The 19,717-nt window shown below is 45.0% G+C and overlaps 3 protein-coding genes across 3 annotated transcripts in view; 1 reads left to right on the top strand and 2 right to left on the bottom strand.

Moving 5' to 3' along the window:
• The window catches only part of RABL6 (RAB, member RAS oncogene family like 6), a 32,418-nt gene extending 18,434 nt beyond the window's left edge, over positions 1–13,984 (bottom strand). The window contains exon 1 of the mRNA XM_004465212.4: positions 13,610–13,984. Coding sequence (XP_004465269.2) covers positions 13,610–13,739 — 130 coding nt within the window. The 5' untranslated portion in view covers positions 13,740–13,984. The remainder of the gene's footprint in view (positions 1–13,609) is intronic.
• The window catches only part of LCN15 (lipocalin 15), a 27,292-nt gene continuing 20,405 nt past the window's right edge, over positions 12,831–19,717 (top strand). The window contains exon 1 of the mRNA XM_071217120.1: positions 12,831–13,134. The gene's annotated coding sequence lies outside the window, so the exon portion shown is untranslated. The remainder of the gene's footprint in view (positions 13,135–19,717) is intronic.
• CCDC183 (coiled-coil domain containing 183) overlaps positions 14,302–19,717 on the bottom strand; it is a 13,173-nt gene continuing 7,757 nt past the window's right edge. The window contains exons 10-14 of the mRNA XM_004465213.5: positions 15,631–15,791; positions 15,301–15,469; positions 15,116–15,226; positions 14,928–15,024; positions 14,302–14,491 (exon numbers count right to left, since the gene is read on the bottom strand). Coding sequence (XP_004465270.2) covers positions 14,373–14,491; positions 14,928–15,024; positions 15,116–15,226; positions 15,301–15,469; positions 15,631–15,791 — 657 coding nt within the window. The 3' untranslated portion in view covers positions 14,302–14,372. The remainder of the gene's footprint in view (positions 14,492–14,927; positions 15,025–15,115; positions 15,227–15,300; positions 15,470–15,630; positions 15,792–19,717) is intronic.

Here is a 19,717-nt window from a genome sequence, read left to right as displayed (position 1 = left end):
CTTTCATTTTTCTTGTCTCAAGGTACCAAGACAATATGAGACTATAAATGAAAGCAAGTACTCTCCTCTTGTTCCCGACCCTGAGGAGAGCCTCACAGCTCTTTCACCGGTAAGTTAAAGTTTGCTGTAGGGATTTTGGAGGTGTCTTTCAGACTTTTGTCACATCAAGGAAGTCCTGTCTACTCGATCAGCTAGAAGTGTTCTGTCGTAATCACAAAAGGATATGAAGTAACCCTGTAACCCCCTTCCCAACCTTTTGAAGTAAATTATATTAACAGATTTTCTGATGTTAAACTAACCTTGTATGCTTGGGAGAAAGCAATCTGGTAATGCTACTGGACTCAAGGTGCTCAGATTTTATTATTTTGCCTCTGACTTTACAGGTGAGAATGGCCGGTGATTTTCCCTTCCAGTTTACCCCCATTCCTGCTTGCTTTATTTTTTAAAAAAGATTTATTTTATTTATCTCTCCCTATTCCCCTCCCACCCCGCCCCCTGCCATTGTCTGGTCTCGTTTCCATTTGCTGTGTGTTGTGTTCGCTTGCATTCTTGGAGGCACCAGGAATCTGTGTCCCTTTTTGTTGCATCATCTTGCTGCGTCAGCTCTCCATGTGTGCAGCCTCACTCCTGCACGGACTGCACTGTTTTCACGCAGGGCGGCCCTCTATGTGGGGGACACCCCTGCGTGGCACAGCACTCCTTGCACACAGCAGCACTGTGTGTGGGCCCGCTCACCACACAGGTTAGGAGGCCCTGGGTTTGAACCCTGTACCTTCTGTATGGTAGGTAGACGCTCTATCAGTTCAACCACAGCCGCTTCCCCCTGCTTGCTTTAGTATCCAGGTAATACCTGTTCTTCTGTTTTCCTTAAGGATTTGTTAAGATATAATTTTTTGATTCTTTAAATGTTCGGTAAAACCTGCCAAAGAAACCACCTGGTGTTTCCTTTGTGAGAAGATTTTTACTTACTGATTCAATGTATTTAATGGCTATAGGACTTTAGGTTTTCTTGTGTCAGCTTTGGCTAGTTTTATTTTTCTTAGAATGTATCCATTACATCTAATTTTTCTAAGCTTACTGGCATGAAGTTGTCTTACCTTTTTGATTTTTGTCGCAACTATAATTATGTCCATTTAAAATCTTTTAAAAAGTTTATTTGCACTTATCTCTGCATGACCTCTTTTGCCAGATATGTCAACTTTACTAGTCTTTTCAAAGTCATCTCTTGGCTTCATTAATCCTATTTATTGTATATTTGTATTCTACTTTACAAGTAACTATTTTTGTCTTTAGAATAACTTTCTATTTTCTTTGGATTTACTTTACTGCTCTTTTAAAAAATTTCTTATATCGTCTCTATTATTTCCCATCTTTGCTTCTTTATTAATGTAAGCATTCGATAGCTATAAATTTTCTTCCAGCATTGCTTTGGCAATATCCTACAAGTTTTCACACATGTACTTCGGTTTTCCAATTCTAAATACTTTCCCACTTCCTTTATTTCTCATTTGTTTAAAGGTGTGTTTTACTTTAATAACCAAATGAAAGATTTAAAAATTTTGATCGTCTATTTTTTGCTGATGTAGAGAAAGTAGGATACCAGTTCTTTGGAGTTAATTGAAACATGCTTTATGTCAGTTTTGTTAATTTTTCATATGAGGTTGAAGACTATTTTTGAATGATACAAACTTTTCTCTATATAAATCAAGTTCTTAAATTGTGTTAGTCAAATCTTCTTTTTCCAGGATGATTTCTCAGCTACTTTTTTTTTTTAAAGATCTATTTTTTATTTATTTCTCTCCCCCCCCATCTGCTCTTTGGGTCCATTCACTATGTGTCCTTCTGTGTCCACTTGCATTCTTATCAGCAGCACCAGGAATGTGTGTCTCTTTTTGTTGTGTCATCTTGCTGAGTCAGCTCTCTGTGTGTGCGGCACCACTTCTGCGCAGGCTAAGCTTTTTTGCGTGGGGTGGCTCTCCTTATGGGGCGCACTCCTTGTGCATAAAGCTCCCCTATGCGGAGGATGCCCCTGCGTGACACAGCACTCCTTGTGAACATCAGAATTGCGTGTGGGCCAGCTCACCACGTGGGTCAGGAAGCCCTGGGTTTGAACCGTGGACCTCCCATATGGTAGACGGATGCTCTATCAATTGAGCCAAATTCGCTTCCCTCTCAGATACTTAATCATCAGCTACTGCAAGAGATGGGTTGAAATTTTTACAATGGTACCACTTTTAGTTTCTTTAAAGATGTGTTATTTTTCCTATGCATATATCAAAATGTATTAAGTGCAATACGTTTAGAATTACCTTCCTAGTGAGAAGTTAAATTTATTTTATTTTAGTTAGTGTTTTCCCAGTATACATTTGTTAAACAGTTTATTTTCAACCTTTTTTCCAGTCCTTTGTTATAAGTGGGTCTTTTGTAAATAGTCTGACAAGCTCAGTCTTTGATAAAGCACTTAGTCCACTTACGTTTATTGTATTGTCAATTTATGAGAATGCGTTTCACTATCTTACTTGTGTTTGTCTCATATTTCTTGCCTACCCATCCCCTGCCGTATCTTCTTTTGAAATGATTTTTCTCTGGTCTGTTTTTCCCCCTATTATTAATGCTTATGTTCTTTTAGTGGTCTAGGACAGGAATGCTTAATGTCTTCTTTCCAAATAATAGAAACCCTTTAAATTCTATCAGTTCTATTTTGCTTTTATTTTTTATTCACACAGATTAGATGTTATCCTAATTTTGTATTGACTGCACCTGTTTAAACAAATAGTGACCAGTATATTTTCTCACTATTCTTGCTTGCATTTCACACCTTCCCTGAAGTGGTGTGAAAGTGAAGACATTTCACCTTCCACTCTCCTGAAGTACTTCCTTTTGTAAGGATCTGCGAAATACAAACTTTTTTTCCTATCTGAAAAATTTCCATTCTCAAAAGCCCTAATTCTAGATTGACAGTTTTTAAAAGTTTTCGTGGTTGTCTAAAGTTCTAGCTATAACTTATTCAAACAGATCTGTAAGGTTTGTCAAATAAAACAAATCCTCTGTGCCCCTTCATTGTACCCTCCTACCCCACTGTCACTTCTTTCATTAATTACTTTGGCATTTGTTCTCATATCTCTAAATAAAATTCTTACATTGCTTCTTCTCAATTTTTCCAGTTTTAGGCATTGTTTACTGCTGCCCTCCTCCCAAGGATGAGAGAGCATCGAGCTCTGTCATCTTTGGGCCTGTCTGCACACACTCATTCTTCCCTACCCTGCCCCACCAGTGTATTCATATTGTAATTAAGGTGAGATCAATAATCAATGCATACATTTTTAGGACTTTGTAGTGCTACTCAGTATTGAGCTATGTTATAATCTATGAATATTCTTCCTTTCCTACACAATTTTTAAATTTCCCTGTAGGTAATACGTGTCTTTCTTTACCATGAATCCAACCCCAACTCTATGACAATTGTCTAAATCAATCCCTGCTAATGTTAAGAAGCACCAGTTTTCCTACTTACTCATCTTTCTGAAGAGGCCTCTTCTGGAGCCTTCTCCCTTGCTGATGTGGCTGGCAGCCTCCCTGCCTGGCCCCGGGCTGGGGTCCCTGTCAACATCAGTCCGAGAGCCCCTTCACACTTCCCTGAGGCTGGATCCAACCCACCTACTCCTTAATTTTTCCCCAGCATCTTGCCAAGCAAACCCGTCATTATCTTATATGAAGGGGACACCTGAAGCAAACATTCTGAGACCTTGCAATCTAAAAATGTTTATATTACTCTCAGACCTGATGGAGTTTGGCTGACCTGGCTTTCAGGTTGGAAACAATTTTCCCTTAGATTTTGCAGGCACTCCCTTTTCATCTGCAGCACCACTGCTGAGAAGCAATCTGATGCTCTGGACACATGCCACCACGGCCCCTTGGTGTATGCCGTTACTATCCACCTGCTGGGTTCCCTAGGGAGCTCTTTCACTAGAAAGGTGGATCCTTTCATTCTGGACTTTTTTTTCTTTCTTTCTTTCTTGAATTCTCATGGACATTTTTCTGTTTTCTTTCTTTCTAGAGCATCTATTATTTGGATATTGGACCATCCTCTAATTTTTTTCTCATCTTTCCACCTGCTACTTGAGATTTTCCCTCAATTTTATGTTTTTTTTTTTAAATTCTTATTTCATTTTCTTAATTTCTAAGAACTCTTTAAATTCTTGGAATATTATTTTCTATAGTACCATATTCTTATTTCATCATTGCAGTTTCTTTTCACTTTTTTCTTAACTTTTGAGTGGCAGGTTCTTTTTCAAACCTATTTGGTCTATTCTTATAGCCTCTAGATGCCTGCTTATATTGTCAAGCTTCTTTCATTTCTTCAATATTAAACATTGTGGTTTTATGCTCCATGAATGACAGTTCCACAAAATCTGAAGTCTTTAAAGATCAGATTCTATAAAGAGTCCGAGTCCAATATTTGTTGTAGCTGCTGGCTCCCTTGTGCAGTTTGCTTCCTGTGTACGTTCAGACTTTTTACTGGGAGCTCACCTGTGTTGGAACTTTATCTGTGAGAACTCTGAGGCACGGGCCAAAGTCGCCTTCAATAGAGTGTATTTGTGTTTGCTAATGCCAACTGCCTGGAACACTAGAACCTGGGAACTCTTTTAAAAAATTCTCCACTTGAGGTTTTTTGGACAACATAGATGATTCTGAGGACAAACCCACTTGCAGGTCAATTTTTGCTTAAAACTACTAGGAGAGATAGCCCCCCTCCACCCAGCACTGAGTTCAAGACAGACTCCTGTTCGGTGGATTTGTTTCTGGTTTACTCTTATGTTGAGGTATGGCCAGGGCTCCCAGCTGAAACAGCACTGCTTTTTTAAAATTTTTAAAAAAATCCCCCCCCCCCAGTTGTCTGTTCTCTGTGTCTATTTTGCTGCATGTTCTTCTTTGTCTGCTTCTGTTGTTGTGAGCAGCATGGGAATCTGTGTTTCTTTTTTTGTTGCGTCATCTTGTTGTGTCAGCTCTCCGTGTGTACGGCGCCATTCCTGGGCACGCTGCATTTTCTTTTGCGCTGGGCAGCTCTCCTTATGGGGTGCACTCCTTGCGCATGGGGCTCCCTTACGCGGGGACACCCGTGTGGCACAGCACTCCTTGCACGCATCAGCACTGCGCGTGGGCCAGCTCCACATGGGTCAAGGAGGCCTGGGATTTGAACTGCGGACCTCCCATGTGGCAGACAGATGCCCTAACCACTGGGCCAAGTCCGCTTCTCAGACTGCTTCTTAGACGCCCCTTCTTAAGTGGGCTCGGGTTCTCCCTCCCATCCCACCCACCAACACCAAAGCCATCCAGGTTGAAGCTCACCCCTCAGGGGTCTGCAAATACCTTCAGGGAGAAAGGCGGCTTTGCCCAGGACCCGATTTGTGCTTTGGTTTTGGTCCCGTGGTTATCTTAATTTCAGGCCAGCTTAGCCGTGCATTTATTCTTCCCACCACCCCAAACTGTTCATTTTGAGAAATTTCAAACGTACAGAAGACATGTGAGGGTAGTAAACTGAACAGCTGGATACTCAGCACCTTAATTCACTAACTGAGTGGTGCATCACTAGTTTTCTAAATGTTTAATTTTTTAGTCATTTTTAGAGGAAGGGCCGATCAGATTACCTAAATTATCATACTGCCAGAAACCAGACGGTGAATGCTACTATTTAAAAAGTGACTTTTAGCCCATCATTCTGTTTCTTACATATAAAATCATTCTGATATAAGAGAAAAAGCACATTTCTGACTTTAGGTTAATTTGATCCCTAAAAAGGAGCTTATACACCCGCCCCCCCCCCCCCCAGCAATATACTTTTATTTTCCTTACCTTACTATGTTGGCTAGGACCTAGTAATGAAAAGCTCAAAGAAAGTAAAGAATCCTTTCCTTGTTCTATATTTTAAAAAGAATGCTTATGTTTCACTATTGACACATAAGAAATTCCCTTCTATTTATACTTCGCTAAGGAATTTTGTTTTTGCTTTTTAAATCATTAATGAATATTGAATGTAGATCTGTTTATGCACCTACTGAGATAAGGTTTTTTTTCCTTTAACCTATTGATAAAATAATATAAATATATTTTCTGTTAAACAATCTTTGCATTCTTGGGGTAATCCTACCAAGTCCCATTGTAATTGGTTCGATTCACTTTATCAACCTTTTATTAAGTTTTTACATCTGTACTCACAGATGAGACTAGACTGCTCCTTCCCTTTCCTGCAGGGTCCTTCTGCTTTGGGACCAAGGCTTACTAATCCCATTAAGCACAAGTTGGGCAGCTTTCCTACCTTTTGTATTCTGAGATCTATTTAGATTTTCTACTTCTTGTCAATTTTAGCAAATCATGTTTTTCTAGGACATTATCCAGTCTAAGTTTTCTATTTATTGGCATAAAGTTATTCATTACATTTTTGTATTAAAAACCCCGTAGTTGTAGTTTTGTGTCTTTATCACTCATATTTATTTGTTTTGTCCTCCTCTTCCCAGGTTTGTCTACTTTATTGTTTACACACACCCCGTAAGTTTTGTTGGGCACAATTGCCTCTTTTTAAAATCACTGATTTCTGCTCTTCCCATTATTTGCTCCCTTCTACATTCTTGGGGTTTATTCTGTTGTTCTTTTATTAGGGTTTTAAATTGTAGTCTTAGGTTGATTATTTTCAGACTTTCTTCTTTCCTTACATATGCATCAAAAAGTACTAACTTCTCTTCAAGTATGACTCCCACAGGTTTTGGTATGTTGTGTTTTCAGTATCACTGAATTATAAATACTTTCCAATTTCCATACAATTTCTTCATTGACCCATAAATTATTTAGAAGTGTTTTTAAGTTTCAAAAAAAAAAAAAAAAAAGAAAAGCAAACCCGAAGTTATTTGTTACTTTTCTGAAATTCATGCCCAATTTTGACTGTGGCCACTGAATAGGGTCTTTATGGTACATATTCTTAGATACTGGTTGAGACTGTCACTTTCTATGGATGTTCCTCGATTTGAAAAGGGTTAGATGCAGGTGATTTATTTCTTTTAATATTCTAAAGTCACCCTTCTTATTCTTAACCATTCTTTCTACTTGAAATGTATTTTGTCTTGACATTAACACAGTTATACTACAGTTATAATAGTTTTCTTATGGCTACTACTTAACAAATACTTAAAAAAAAAAATCTTCTTTCCAACGCTTTACTTTCAATCTTTCTATGCTGTTTTGTTTTGGATGTGTCTCATATGCTACTTAGCCTAAGTGTAAAAAAAAAAAAAAAAAAAAAAAATCGACTCTCAGATTTTAACTTAATGAGTTTTGCTTGTTCACCTTTATTATGATTATTGCTATATAGATTTCTGCCACTTCATTTTATAATTTTTAGTTATTGTTTCCTCTGCCCCCATTTTTTGTGTGCCCCCAACTTTTTATTAAGAAAGGTTTATTCTTCCTTTTGCCCAGTGTTTATCTGGAAGATGTTCAATCTATTTCTATTCTTCTTACCTTTATTTTTTTTCATATTTTTCTTAATAAAGTCAAATTAATATATTTCTCTGTCCTTCTTTTATTAGTCAAAGGAGTGCTGATGCAAAATACCAGATATTGGTTGGTTTTTTATAAAGGGTATTTATTTGGGGTAGAAGCCCACAGTTACCAGGCCATAAATCATTAAGTTACTTCCCTCACCAAAGTCTTTTGCCAAGTGTTGGAGCAAGATGGCTGCTGATGGCTGCCAGGGTTCAGGCTTCCTCTTGCCAGGGTTCATTTCTCTTCAGGCTTAGCTCCTCTATATTCTCCACAAGGTCAGCTGTTGAATTTCAGGCAAACAGCTTCTCTTCCCAGGGCCTTCTCTCTTTTCTCATGACCAAGCTCCTCTGTGTGCTTACTTCCTGGGGCTCCAGCTCAAGACTCCAGCACCAAAACTCCAACTAACTCTGCTCTGCTGTGTAGTTTTATCCTATTGACATGGCCCAAACAAAACCCTAATCATAATTTAATCATGCCCAGGTACAGACCAGTTTACAAACACAATCCAGTATCTATTTTTGGAATTCATGAACCATATCAAACTGCTACATCTCTTAAATAACCTAAGGAGTTTAGGATGCTCTAACTCTGACCTGCTCCATCTGAGGTATGTGCTGACTTCTGGTATTTTAGTTTATCTTTTCACTCGCCCATGGTTATCACAGCAACACATACATCCAATGTTTATTAGACCTTGCCACATATTTACTCATTTCTTTGCTCACTTTTGCTTTTTGAAACTTATCCATCTTTTAAGCTTAATTTCCATCTTTCTAAAGCATATCTTCAAAATTTATTTCAGCAAAAGTCTTTGCACAGTACATCTTTGACTGGAAACACACACTTCACACTCACTTAGGACAGGTTTCTAGGCCAATGAGAATTCCCCTCTGGCCACTCCTGCTGCTCTAACTTCTGTTGTCAGCAGGAAGCCGTTTCTTTTAAGGTAGTTTTTTTGCTCTGGTTGCTTTTTAAAATCTTTCTTCTTAATTTTGATATTTTGAGCAAATACAATGATGTGTCTAGCTGTGAATTCCTTTTTTTAAACTCTGGACTTAGACTTGGAGTTTCACATATTTCATGAATTCTGGAAAATCCAGTGTTCATATCTTCAAATACTGCCTCTTTCCGATTTTCACTCTTTTTTCCTTCTAAAACATGTATCAAGATGTGTGCCGATGTCCTCATTCCATCCCCACGTCCCTTCTTTCACACCTGCTGTCTCTGTGCCACACTGGGTCCTTTTCCGTGTCTCTCCTCAGCTGAGTTATTGCGCTGCTTCTCCTGTCTGGACTTTGTAATTTTAATGACTGTGACTCATTTCCAGGCACTCTTCTAGGTTCTTTTCCAAATATGACTTGCTTGTTCATAGTCCTGCATTTAGTCTTAGGGCTGTTTTCCTCTTTTACATTTTTATCAGTTTTTAACATATTTGGGGTTCTCTTTCAGATTATGGACTAAAAATCTAGCTTTCTTTCCCCTAAACTGAAATTTAGTACTTTTAAAAATTAATTAACCTGCACAACTAACAAAACAATGGAGATGGACCAGGCCCATCCCAAAAGTGAGGAGTGTCTTCAAATGCAAGCAAAACAATTCCATTCCTCTATCCCGTAATAAGTGCATCCCTCCCCATCCTGAAGCGGTCAGACACTGTCCCAAACCCCTCAGGACTGAGACGCGAACAATAAGGGGGGGGGCAGTGTAACTACTGAATAAAGAAGATTTACTGTTATTGTAGTTACCTTGCATCAAACTAGTAACTTGTAACATTGATATACACTGGAAAAAAAAAGATAATTAAAAGAAACTCTTCTATGTCAAAAATAAAATAAAATGATTAGGTTCATCAGTTAAACAGAAATAATGAGCCTTCACTTTTAAGTCAGGGGTTCTTAATCTTTTTTGTTCCATGGACCCCTTATTAAGTCTACACTATATTGTGCATTACTTAATAATTATATCACACCTGCACCAACACATCCCAACAAAAAAATTGGTTTTGAATTTCAGTTCAAGCTCATGGACCCCTTCTTAGGAACTCCTGCTTTAATTAAAAAAGCCAAATTGATCTCCAAACCTTAGAATTTTGTTCAAATAAGCTGAATGAGCAAATCACCTGGAAGACGTTTGAGAATTGCCCAAGAAGTGTCTTTTTTTTTTCTTTTTAAGATTTATTTTATCAATTTTTCTCCCTCCTTTTATCAAATTTCCCCCCGTTGCCTGCTCTCTGTGTCCATTCATTGCGTGTTCTTCTGTGTCTGCTTGTTTTCTCACTAGGCGGCTCCAGGAACCAATCCTGGGACCTTCTAGAGTGGGAGAGAGGCGATTACTCTCTTGCGTCACCTTAACAACCTGTTTTGCTACGTCTTCTTATTACTTCCTTTGAGTCTCTTGTTGTGTCATCTTGCTGTACCAGCTCTCAGTGTCGGCCAGCACTCCTGGGCAGGGTGGCTTTCCTGTGCTGGGTGGTATTTCCACGCAGGGCGGTACTCCTGCATGGGGCAGCATTCCAGCGTGGCCCAGCACTCCACGTGGGCCAGCTTGCCCTCACTAGGAAGTCCTGGGCATTGAACCCTGGACCTCCTATATGGTAGACGGGAGCCCAATTGGTTGGATCACATCCGTTTCCCAAGAGAAGTCTTTTACTTAAGAAACAAGTCATTTTATTTACTAAGCATGGTTATTACCTCATTTCTACACTAAGCCTTTTCTTTCTTCTAAGTAAAGACAGTGCAGAAAGCACATGGCTCCACTAAAGTACCCATGTGCCTTTTTTACCCTTTGATAGACTATTAATTCATTTATTTTCTTACCGGCTTCCTGCAGAGTATAGAATCATTTTCCTGTGTTTTCAGACCCAACAAAGTACGTGATTTATCTCAGATGCAAACGATGGGATGATTTCTGTAGGAGACGGTTTAAATGCTAACTATGTCCTTCCACTGCACTGCTGTCATCTCTTGTGAGGACGACCTGCCCGTGATGACCATTGGCCTCCCGGCTCCCTGCAGGCAGCATGAGCCAGGCCATGCTGCCCTCTGCTCGGAGCCCTTCAATAGCATCCCCTCTCACTAAGAGCAGAAGCCTCAGCACCCCCACGCCTCACTGGGGACTGGCCTCCGTGCTCCTCTCCCGACCTCACTCTGCTCCAACAAAGCCCTTTCCATGGGCACACCTCACTGCTCCCTGTGCCCTGGACACACTCTGACCAGATACTGCACTGCTCATCTTTGCTAACTGTCACCTTCTTAGCGAGGCCTGCTCTGATCCTTTATTTTAATCACATTCCCACCCCGACCCCTGCACTTGAAAGTCCCCTTAACTGGTGCCATCTGTTTTACATATCACTTAATACCTTTTATATCAGCTGTGAAATTTACTTATTTACTAGGTTTACTGCTTGTTGTCTGTTTTCCACCCAACACTAGAATGTAAGCTCCACAAGGACAGAGATTTCTGGCTATTTTTAAAAACTCATGAACTGTCAAATATTTGCTGAATGAATGAACATTAGAAAAGGAAAACCCATGAAGAAGAATAAGGAATATCAGTGCCAGAGAAGGCACAGGAATTTGCAAATCGGCCCACTGGGGCAGGTCAAATAATTTCCTAAACACAATTACTTATTTCTTAAAGGAAAAGCTGTTTTACCTTGAAATCGACCTTTCAAAAGGTCCCTTGGTGAGAACTGTTTAACTCCTGCTTTTAAATGATAACACTGCGCTCTAACTGGAAAGAACTCTGAATGTCCTGATGTTCGAGTGTGGCTGGACACAGTGTGGCTGCTACTCTGAGCTCCAAAATAACATTTTCCTTCATTCTGGAAGCTGTTCTCACTGAGAACTTCTCCACCAAACACAGATGATAAACTGTACACAATTGTGATGGAAAGGGCCAGACCCATTCAGGTAACACTCCTTCAGTTTATGTGCAAATGATTTCCAAAGTTGGAGTCTGTTCCTAAGCCTATCTCAGATTTTGATTCTAAATTTTAGGGGTGCGCATTTGTGAAATAACTCACTTCTCGTTATTATAGCAAACTGAAAGAAAATGACTTACCCACCTCAGGAGGATAATGTTTTATAAAAGACAAATACCTAATACCTTTGGAAATCATCAGCAGTTAATGGCAACTCTTACCTCTAAGAATCCTGAATCTATAATTACCATATTGGTAGTTTGTTACACTAAGCAAGATATTTAGGGAAATAAATGCTAGAAACTTTCCCTTCTAATAAAGGAAATAAAATTTCAAAATTATATTTTATTCAACTATAGGGGTGACACCTCTCTAAAACATAATTTAGGTCCAAATCCAAATTTCTTCCAATGCCCCTGCTTTTCAGTGAGTGCTAGGAGATCATAACCTATCCCTACCCACTCCATCTGGCCCTCTCCCCTGTAAGAACCCCACCACTCTTTTTAACCCCAGCCCACCAGGGAGTGTTCCTCAGAAGGTGAACAGTTGCTAGGTTTAATTTCTAAGAGACTGAAGTTTAGTTTAAAGTAATACTAAAAAGAATAAAATTACATCAAAAATGTGATCCAAATGTAGATTCTAAAGATTTGTACAAATACGTTACTTTAATATTCTCTTCTTCAAATGTGAAAGAAATGCAGACAAAACTCTGAGTATTACACAGCTAAAAGGAGCTCTTTTAAACCTGCACAAAAGTCTTTCTAATTAGTTTCTTAATATCCTACATTATCACTAAAACACGTTATTGTGGGAACTGGAAGGCTCCCCCTTAAAGTAAGCAAATGGAGGTAAAGCCCCAAATATCTTAACAATATCAGGAGAATACTTGATAGGAAAACAATTTCAAAACAGAGAACAACATAGAAGCCTTTAATAATGCTAGGAAAGAGCAAGCAAAATGGAAAAACTCAAAAAGAGGTCAAGAGAATCGTCAGCATCTAGGAGCTATGCAATTTACATAATTTATCACGGAGGGATGGAAATGTTCTCCCTCTCTGTGCATCTGTAAACTTCCCAGAGGGGAAGGATGTCTCCTCCAATAACAAGTCTCTGCCTTCTGGAGCGTTTCTAAATATATCCTCACAAATGCTTCTTTTAAAAAAGACAAAAACGTGTGTTATAGCTAATAATCTGTCTTCAAATTGAATAGAAGTCAACAAAGAAACACCCCCGTAGGTCAAACTACCACAGTCGGTGGAGCTTTAGAGCACGTCTTCCAGGTTGTCTGTCTCACGGCTCAGTAACGGAGACCCCCATCTCCCCTTCGATACTGCGGTGTCACCGACCGAAAAGCTATTCTTCGCAGTACGTAGTAATCCCTCCCTCTTAAAACAGGGTAACCTGAGCCTCGGAGAACGCCAGCAGGTAGCCTCTGCCGAGACCGAAACCTCCTTCGGCGAGTTTTACTGCTTTACACAACTAAACCAACAGATTGCCTAGCCCGAAAGCATTCTCCAGGACCGACCCACCCTTCGGGGGAGAGTGCCGGGAGAGAGACGGCCACCCTGCCGGCTCGCTCCGGTCCTCCAGGATCCCCGTCTCCGGCAGGGCGCCGCTTCCCGCCCCTAAGACGCGAGTTCATTCCTACAGCACACTCAGAACAATACCTGGCACAGGTAAGGGACCAGTCAGCCTTCAAAACAAACAGGACGTGCCAGCAATTTCCCTGCAGACCGCCGCGGAAGCACGGGGGCTGCATTCCCCACTGCCGCGGGGCCCGAACCCGGGCTCCCTGCGCGGCCCTCGGGCGGGGGCGGGCGACCCGGGCAGGGCAGCCCCTCCACCTTTCCTGAACTAAGCCACCGTGCCTCCTGGTCCTTCCAGCTGCTTCGCGAGACACGGCCCAACAACTTCGCCTCCCTCGAACGTTTTCTACTTTCCCCCCCCCTTTTTCCTAACAGCGACCCTCGAGCGCTCTTCCAACGCCTGCAAAGCGGCGTCTGCACAGCAGATGGGCCAGCAGGCCGGCCGCCGGGCAGCCTCAGCGGCTCGGCGACGGGCGCCCGCGGCGTGCTCGCCCGGCCCCTGCGACCCCGGGTTTTGAAGGCTCGCCGCGGGCGCCGTGGGGCCGGGCCCGGGCCCCGCACTCACTGTTGTACTGCACCCCCTTGGCGAAGCGCCGCTGCAGCGCCTGGTTCATGGACTGCAGCCCGGCGGGGATGTTCTTGTCGCGGGCCGCAGCTTGCTCCGACCCCACCAGCTTCTTGAGCGCGGAAAACATCTTCCCGCTGGGACGTCCGAGCCCGGGCGGCCGGCGAGCTCAGCGGCGTCGGCGGGGCGGCGGGGCGCGCACCATGACGCGAGGCCCGTGGGCCGGGGCTCCGCCGAGGCCAGAGCCGGGGTCCCAGCGGCCCGGGGCGGCGTGAGCGCCTGCCTCGGACGGCAGCTCCGGGACCTCAGGCGCGGCGGCTCCGCTTGGGGCCCCGCGGCCTCCAGCGCGGCCGCTCTCCGCCCGTCAGCGCCGCCATCTTGGCGCCGGCTCGGCGGGGCGCGAGGACGCGGCGGCTACGGAGAGCCGCGAAGGACACGGGGCGCGCGGCGCGCGTGCGCAGGGCCGCGGTAGAGGCCCCGCCTCCCCAGGAGGCTCCGCCGCGCCCCCTGCCGGCCGCCCGCCGCGGGGCCTCAGACCCCTGCGGGCCCTGAGCTGGCTCTCCTCGCCCCGCAGCTGGGCCCGGGCCGGATTCACCGCAGGCACCCCCTCCTGCGCAGACCTTCCCAGCGTACCCCAGGGCCTCCCTCTTCTCCGGGTCGCCTGTCTCACCCCCAGTGACCCCTCGCATCAGTTCTGGAAAAATGTTTATTTGTGTAACAAGGCGCTGGCGTAGGGGTGGCGAGGCGGGCAGCGCGGACAGGGCTACTTCTTCTTCTTCTTGGCCCCCTTGAGCTTCCCTTCTGCCAGCCGCTGCGCCTGCCTCTTGATCTCTGCCCGCGAAGGGACGTAGCTGACGTCCATGTCGGCGAACTGGAAGGTTTCTAGAGGCAGGGCCGGAGCTCTGCAGCCGCTGGCTCCGTGGACCCCCACCTCCCCACTGCTGGGGGCTCCTAGCAGGACATGGCCCGCCCGCCTCCCCACTGCTGGGGGGTCAGGACACAGCCCACCTGCCTCCCCCCTGCTGGGGGGTCAGGACATAGCCCACCTGCCTCCCCCCTGCTGGGGGGTCAGGACATAGCCCACCTGCCTCCCCACTGCTGGGGGGTCAGGACACGGCCTGCCCGCCTCCCCCCTGCTGGGCGCCTCCCCCCTGCTGGGTGCCTCCCCCCTGCTGGGGGTCCTAGCAGGACACAGCCCGCCTGCCTCCCCCCTGCTGGGCGACTCCCCCCTGCTGGGGGTCCTAGCAGGACACAGCCCGCCTGCCTCCCCCCTGCTGGGGGGTCCTGGAGGGACACCGCCACCCTCCAGGGGCTGTACCGATCACATCCTCCTCCAGGTCCTCGAAGCTGATCCTGGTGTTGTGCCTCTCCTTCAGGGTCGAGGACTCCAGCGCCTCCCGCACCTTGGCGCTGACCTGGGGGCAGGGCTCCCTCAGCGCTGCAGGCACTGGCCGGGCCCTAGAGGGAGCGACTGCCTGGGCGCCTCCCTCCTCCCCGGGGCGGTACCTCCTCGGTCTTGGACAGCGCCTGCACCCTGCTGGCCAGGTGCAGGAGCTTCCCCTCGCAGTAGGCCAGCTTGCCGTAGACATCGAGGGCTCTGGAGGGTGCCACTTCTTTCTGTGGGGCGAGAGGATGGTCTGGCCTCCCCCCCGCCCTGCCCGGAGGCCCTGCCCTGGCAGCACTGGGCATACCTGGGCTGAGGGCCCTGGGATGCCCAGAAGGCGTATGTAGAGGTTGTCGATGCCCGTCTGGACAGTCAGCAGCAGCTTCTGGCTCTTGGTCATGTTGGAATACGCCAGCTCAAGTCGCTCTTCCTCCTCTTTCAGCATGTCTTTCATTTTCTTCTCAATGGATCTGAAGCTGTTGAGGACAGTGGGGATGGAGGGAGTCAACGGCGAGGGTGGCATGGACCCGGGGGCCCACGGCGGGCAAAGCGGGGGCCACTATGCTGAATCCAGGTGCACTGGCCCTCAGGCGCGGGGTCCCTGGCCAGGTCCTTGCCCAGACGGCCTCCTGAGTACCTGATGGAGCTGGGTGTCTGGTGGAACTTGAGCACTGCCTGCTCCAGCTCCAGCTTCTTTGTCAGGCTCTCCAGCTGCTTCCGCCGCTCCTCGCAGTCCTCCATCTGCAGCTCCAGGTTTTCCTCTGTGTTCCTCTGAGCCAGGAAGCGGCTGGCGATGTCCTGGCGGGGCCAGCAGGGAGAGAAGCAGGTGTGAACCAGCAAGCTGGGCCCCCAGGGCCGGTTTTGTTGGGTCCCTCTTTGTGGCTTGAGCAGGCCGCAAGGCTCAGGAAAGATGCCGGCTGCCAGGCACGGGGGCCTGCTTGGGGCGGGGTGTCATTGTGTGGGACCCCCAACAATCAGAGGGGAGAGAGTGCTACGGGAGAGGCACGGAGGCTCCTGCTGGGACGTGTCTGAGGATGGGCCGGGTCAGGAGTGGGGCTCAAGGCATCATAATAAATTCAGATATGATACAGGATTAAGCCAAAACACCATAAACACCATAAACAAAAAGCAAAATGGATCAAGGGCCTAAATATAAGAGTTAAAAACCATAAAACTCTTAATAGAAAACATAGGGGGAAAATCTTTATGATTTATGATTTTGGATTTGGCAGTGGTTTCTTACATGACACTAAAAGCACAAGAAGAAAAGAAAAAAATTAGACTATCAAACTTAAAAGCTTTTGTGCATTAAAGGACATTATCAGGAAGCAGACATGGCTCAACTGATAGAGCGTCTGCCTATTATATGGAGGGTCCAGGGTTCGATACCCAGGGCCTCCTGACCCGTGTGGTGGATGTGTGCAAAGAGGGATGTGCTGTGCAGAGGTGCCCCTGTGTAGGGGAGCCTCACACCCAAGGAGTGCGCCCCCCAAGGAGAGCCGCCCTGTGTGAAAAACATGCAGCCCACCCAGGAGTGGCACTGCACACACGGAGAGCTGATGCAGCAAGATGACACAACAAAAAAGAGACACAGTTTCCCGGTACTGTCTGACAATGCAAGCAGACACAGAAGAACACACAGCAAATGGACACAGAGAGCAGACAACGGGGGTAAGGGAATAAAAGTAAATAAAATAAATCTTACAAAAAATAAAATAAAGGACATTACCGAGAAAGTGAAAAGACCAATCTAAGGAATGGGAGAAAATAGTGGCCAATCATATATTTGATAAAGACCTACTATCTAGAAGACATAAAGAACAACAATCCAACAACAAAAAGGGAACCCAGTTAAAAAGTGAGCAATGGATCTGAACAGACATTTTTCCAGGGAAGATATACAAATGGCCAGAAAGCACATGAATCATTGGCAAAATGCAAATCAAAACCAGATTGAGATATCACCTCAAACAGGAAGTGAGGGCCCAGGCAAAGGAGAAGATTAAAGGTTTAGAAAACATCAATGAAAAGAACCAGACCTGGAATATACCAGACAAAGACTTTTAAAATCTGGTCCTAAATTTGCTCTAAGAGCTAAAGGAAAACATGAATAAAGAACTAAAGGAAACCAGGAAAATGAGAGATGAACACAGACTATCAACAGAGAGATGGAAATTATGAAAAGGGACTGAACAGAGATGAAGACCACAGTAACAGAAATTTAAAATTCCCTAGACAGGCTCAGCAGCAGATTGGAGCTGACAGAACAAAGAATTCAGGGAACGTGGAGATAAGACCGTTGAAATCATCCAGTCGGGGAGCAGAAAGAAGAGTGAAGGAAAGTGAACGAGTCTGAGGAACCTGTGGCACCCTCAAAGGACTCAGTACATGTGTCGTGGGAGTCCCAGGAGGAGGAGAGAGAATATTCAAAGAAATAATGGCTGGAAACCTCCCAAATTGAACAAAAGACAGGACTACACACATCCACGATGCTCAACGAACTCCAAACAGGATAAACCCAAATAGAGCCATGCCACAGCATTTTGTAATCAGACTGCTAAATGCCAAAGATAGAGAATTCTGAGAGCCACGAAAGAAAAGCAATTGGGAAGCGGATTTGGCCCAACAGATAAGGCGTCTGCCTACCACATGGGGGTCCAGGGTGGAGCTGGCCTACACGCAGCGCTGATGTGCACAAGGAGTGCTGTGCCATGCAGGGGTGCCCCCCACGTAGGGGAGCCCCACGCGCAAGGAGTGCCATGCCATGTGGGGATGGGAGCTCCACGCGCAAGGAGTGTGCCCTGTAGGGAGAACCGCCCAGCACGAAAAAAGTGCAGCCTGCCCAGGAGTGGCCCCGCACACAGGGAGAGCTGACACAGCAAGATGATGCAACAAAAAGAGAACAGATTCCGGGTGCCACTGACAAGAATACAAGCAGACACAGAAGAACACACAGCGAATGGACAGAGAGAGCAGACGGGGTGGGGCGGGGGGGGGGAGGGGCAGAAGGGGAGAGAAATAAATAAAAAATAAATCTTAAAAAAAAAAGAGAGAAGCAATGCATTACGTACAAAGGAGCCTCAATAAGATTATGTGCTGATTTCTTATCAGAAACCATGGAAGCAAGAAGGCAGTGGGATGACACATTTAAAGGGCTGAAAGCGGGAAACGGACTTTGGCCCAGTGGTTAGGGCGTCCGTCTACCATATGGGAGGTCCGCGGTTCAAACCCCGGGCCTCCTTGACCCGTGTGGAGCTGGCCCATGCGCAGCGCTGATGCGCGCAAGGAGTGCCGTGCCACGCAGGGGTGTCCCCTGCGTGGGGGAGCCCCACGCGCAAGGAGTGCGCCCGTGAGGAGAGCCGCCCAGTGTGAAAAGAAAGTGCAGCCTGCCGAGGAATGGCGCCGCCCACACTTCCCGTGCCGCTGACAACAGAAGTGGACAAAGACACAAGACCCAGCAAATAGACACCAAGAACAGACAACAGGGGAGGGGAGGATATTAAATAAATAAATAAATCTTTAAAAAAATAAATAAATAAAGGGCTGAAAGCAAAAGACTGCCAACCAAGAATTCTATACATCTGGCAACCAAGAATTCTATACATCTGGCAATCCTGTCTTTCAATGAGGGAGAGAGTAAGACATTCCCAGATAAACAAAAACTGAGGGAGCTCATCACCACAAGGCTGGCCCTACTAGACATGCTTAACAGAGTTCTGGAGTGGAAAGGAAAGGACAATAGACGAAAGATAGAAGCTGCTGAAGAAATAAACATCTCCTGCGAAGGTAACAAAATGGGTAAATCTAAATGCCAAATCCATAGAGTCAGTAACTAGAAGAGGTTACTGGGAGTAGGGGGTGGGTTAGGGAACGGAGAGATAATTGTACAGTTTCTCTTGGGTTGATAGAAAAGTTTTGGTAATGGATGGTGGTGATGGTAGCACGGCGTTGTGAACATAATTAACAATACTAAGTTATATATTTGAATCTGGTTAAAAGGAGAAATTTTAGGTTGTATTTATGTTCCTAGAATAAAAAAAATTAAAAAACCAACAAAAGACATAGGACTGTACAACACAGTGAGCCCTATTATAAACAACGGACTATAGTTAATAACACAATTATAAAAATGTTCTACTGTGAATTGTAACAACTGTGCCAAACTAATGCAAGTTGTTAATAATACAGTAGTATATGGGAACTCTGTATTTTATGCATGATTTTTCTATAAACATACAACTTCTCAAATAAAAAGATAGATGTCAGTACTTGTTATTTCTTCCAGGTTCTAAAAGGCAAATGCATGAAGTGCGATGATGAATCAGTGGTTTTGGACTCAATGAGTAAAATGCCATCTGTAGCAAGAATGACATAAAGGTGGGGGGACAGAGGGCATGGGAACACAGTGTGTGTATACTGTTGAAGTTAAGTTGGTACCAAAGCAAACGAGATTGTTACAGATTTAGCCCCCTGGTAACTACAAAGAAAATATTAGATAATATCCAAGCTCATAGAGACAGAAATTGGAGTACAGGTAGCGAGGAGCAGGGGCGGGGGGCAGCGGGAACGGGGAGTTAATGCATCAAGGTGCAGGGTTTCTCTTGGGAGACGGGAAAGTTTCAGTAATGGACTTGGTGAGGGTACTGCAATATTGCAAATGTAATTAATCCCATTGAATGTGTGCTTGGGGTGGTCAAGGCAGGGAAGTCTATGTTGTATGGATG

Source organism: Dasypus novemcinctus, chromosome 8 (assembly GCF_030445035.2).
Source record: "Dasypus novemcinctus isolate mDasNov1 chromosome 8, mDasNov1.1.hap2, whole genome shotgun sequence".
Taxonomy (NCBI): domain Eukaryota; kingdom Metazoa; phylum Chordata; class Mammalia; order Cingulata; family Dasypodidae; genus Dasypus; species Dasypus novemcinctus.
The sequence above is the reverse complement of the archived record's forward strand: the minus strand, read 5'-3'. Positions and strand labels throughout refer to the sequence as shown.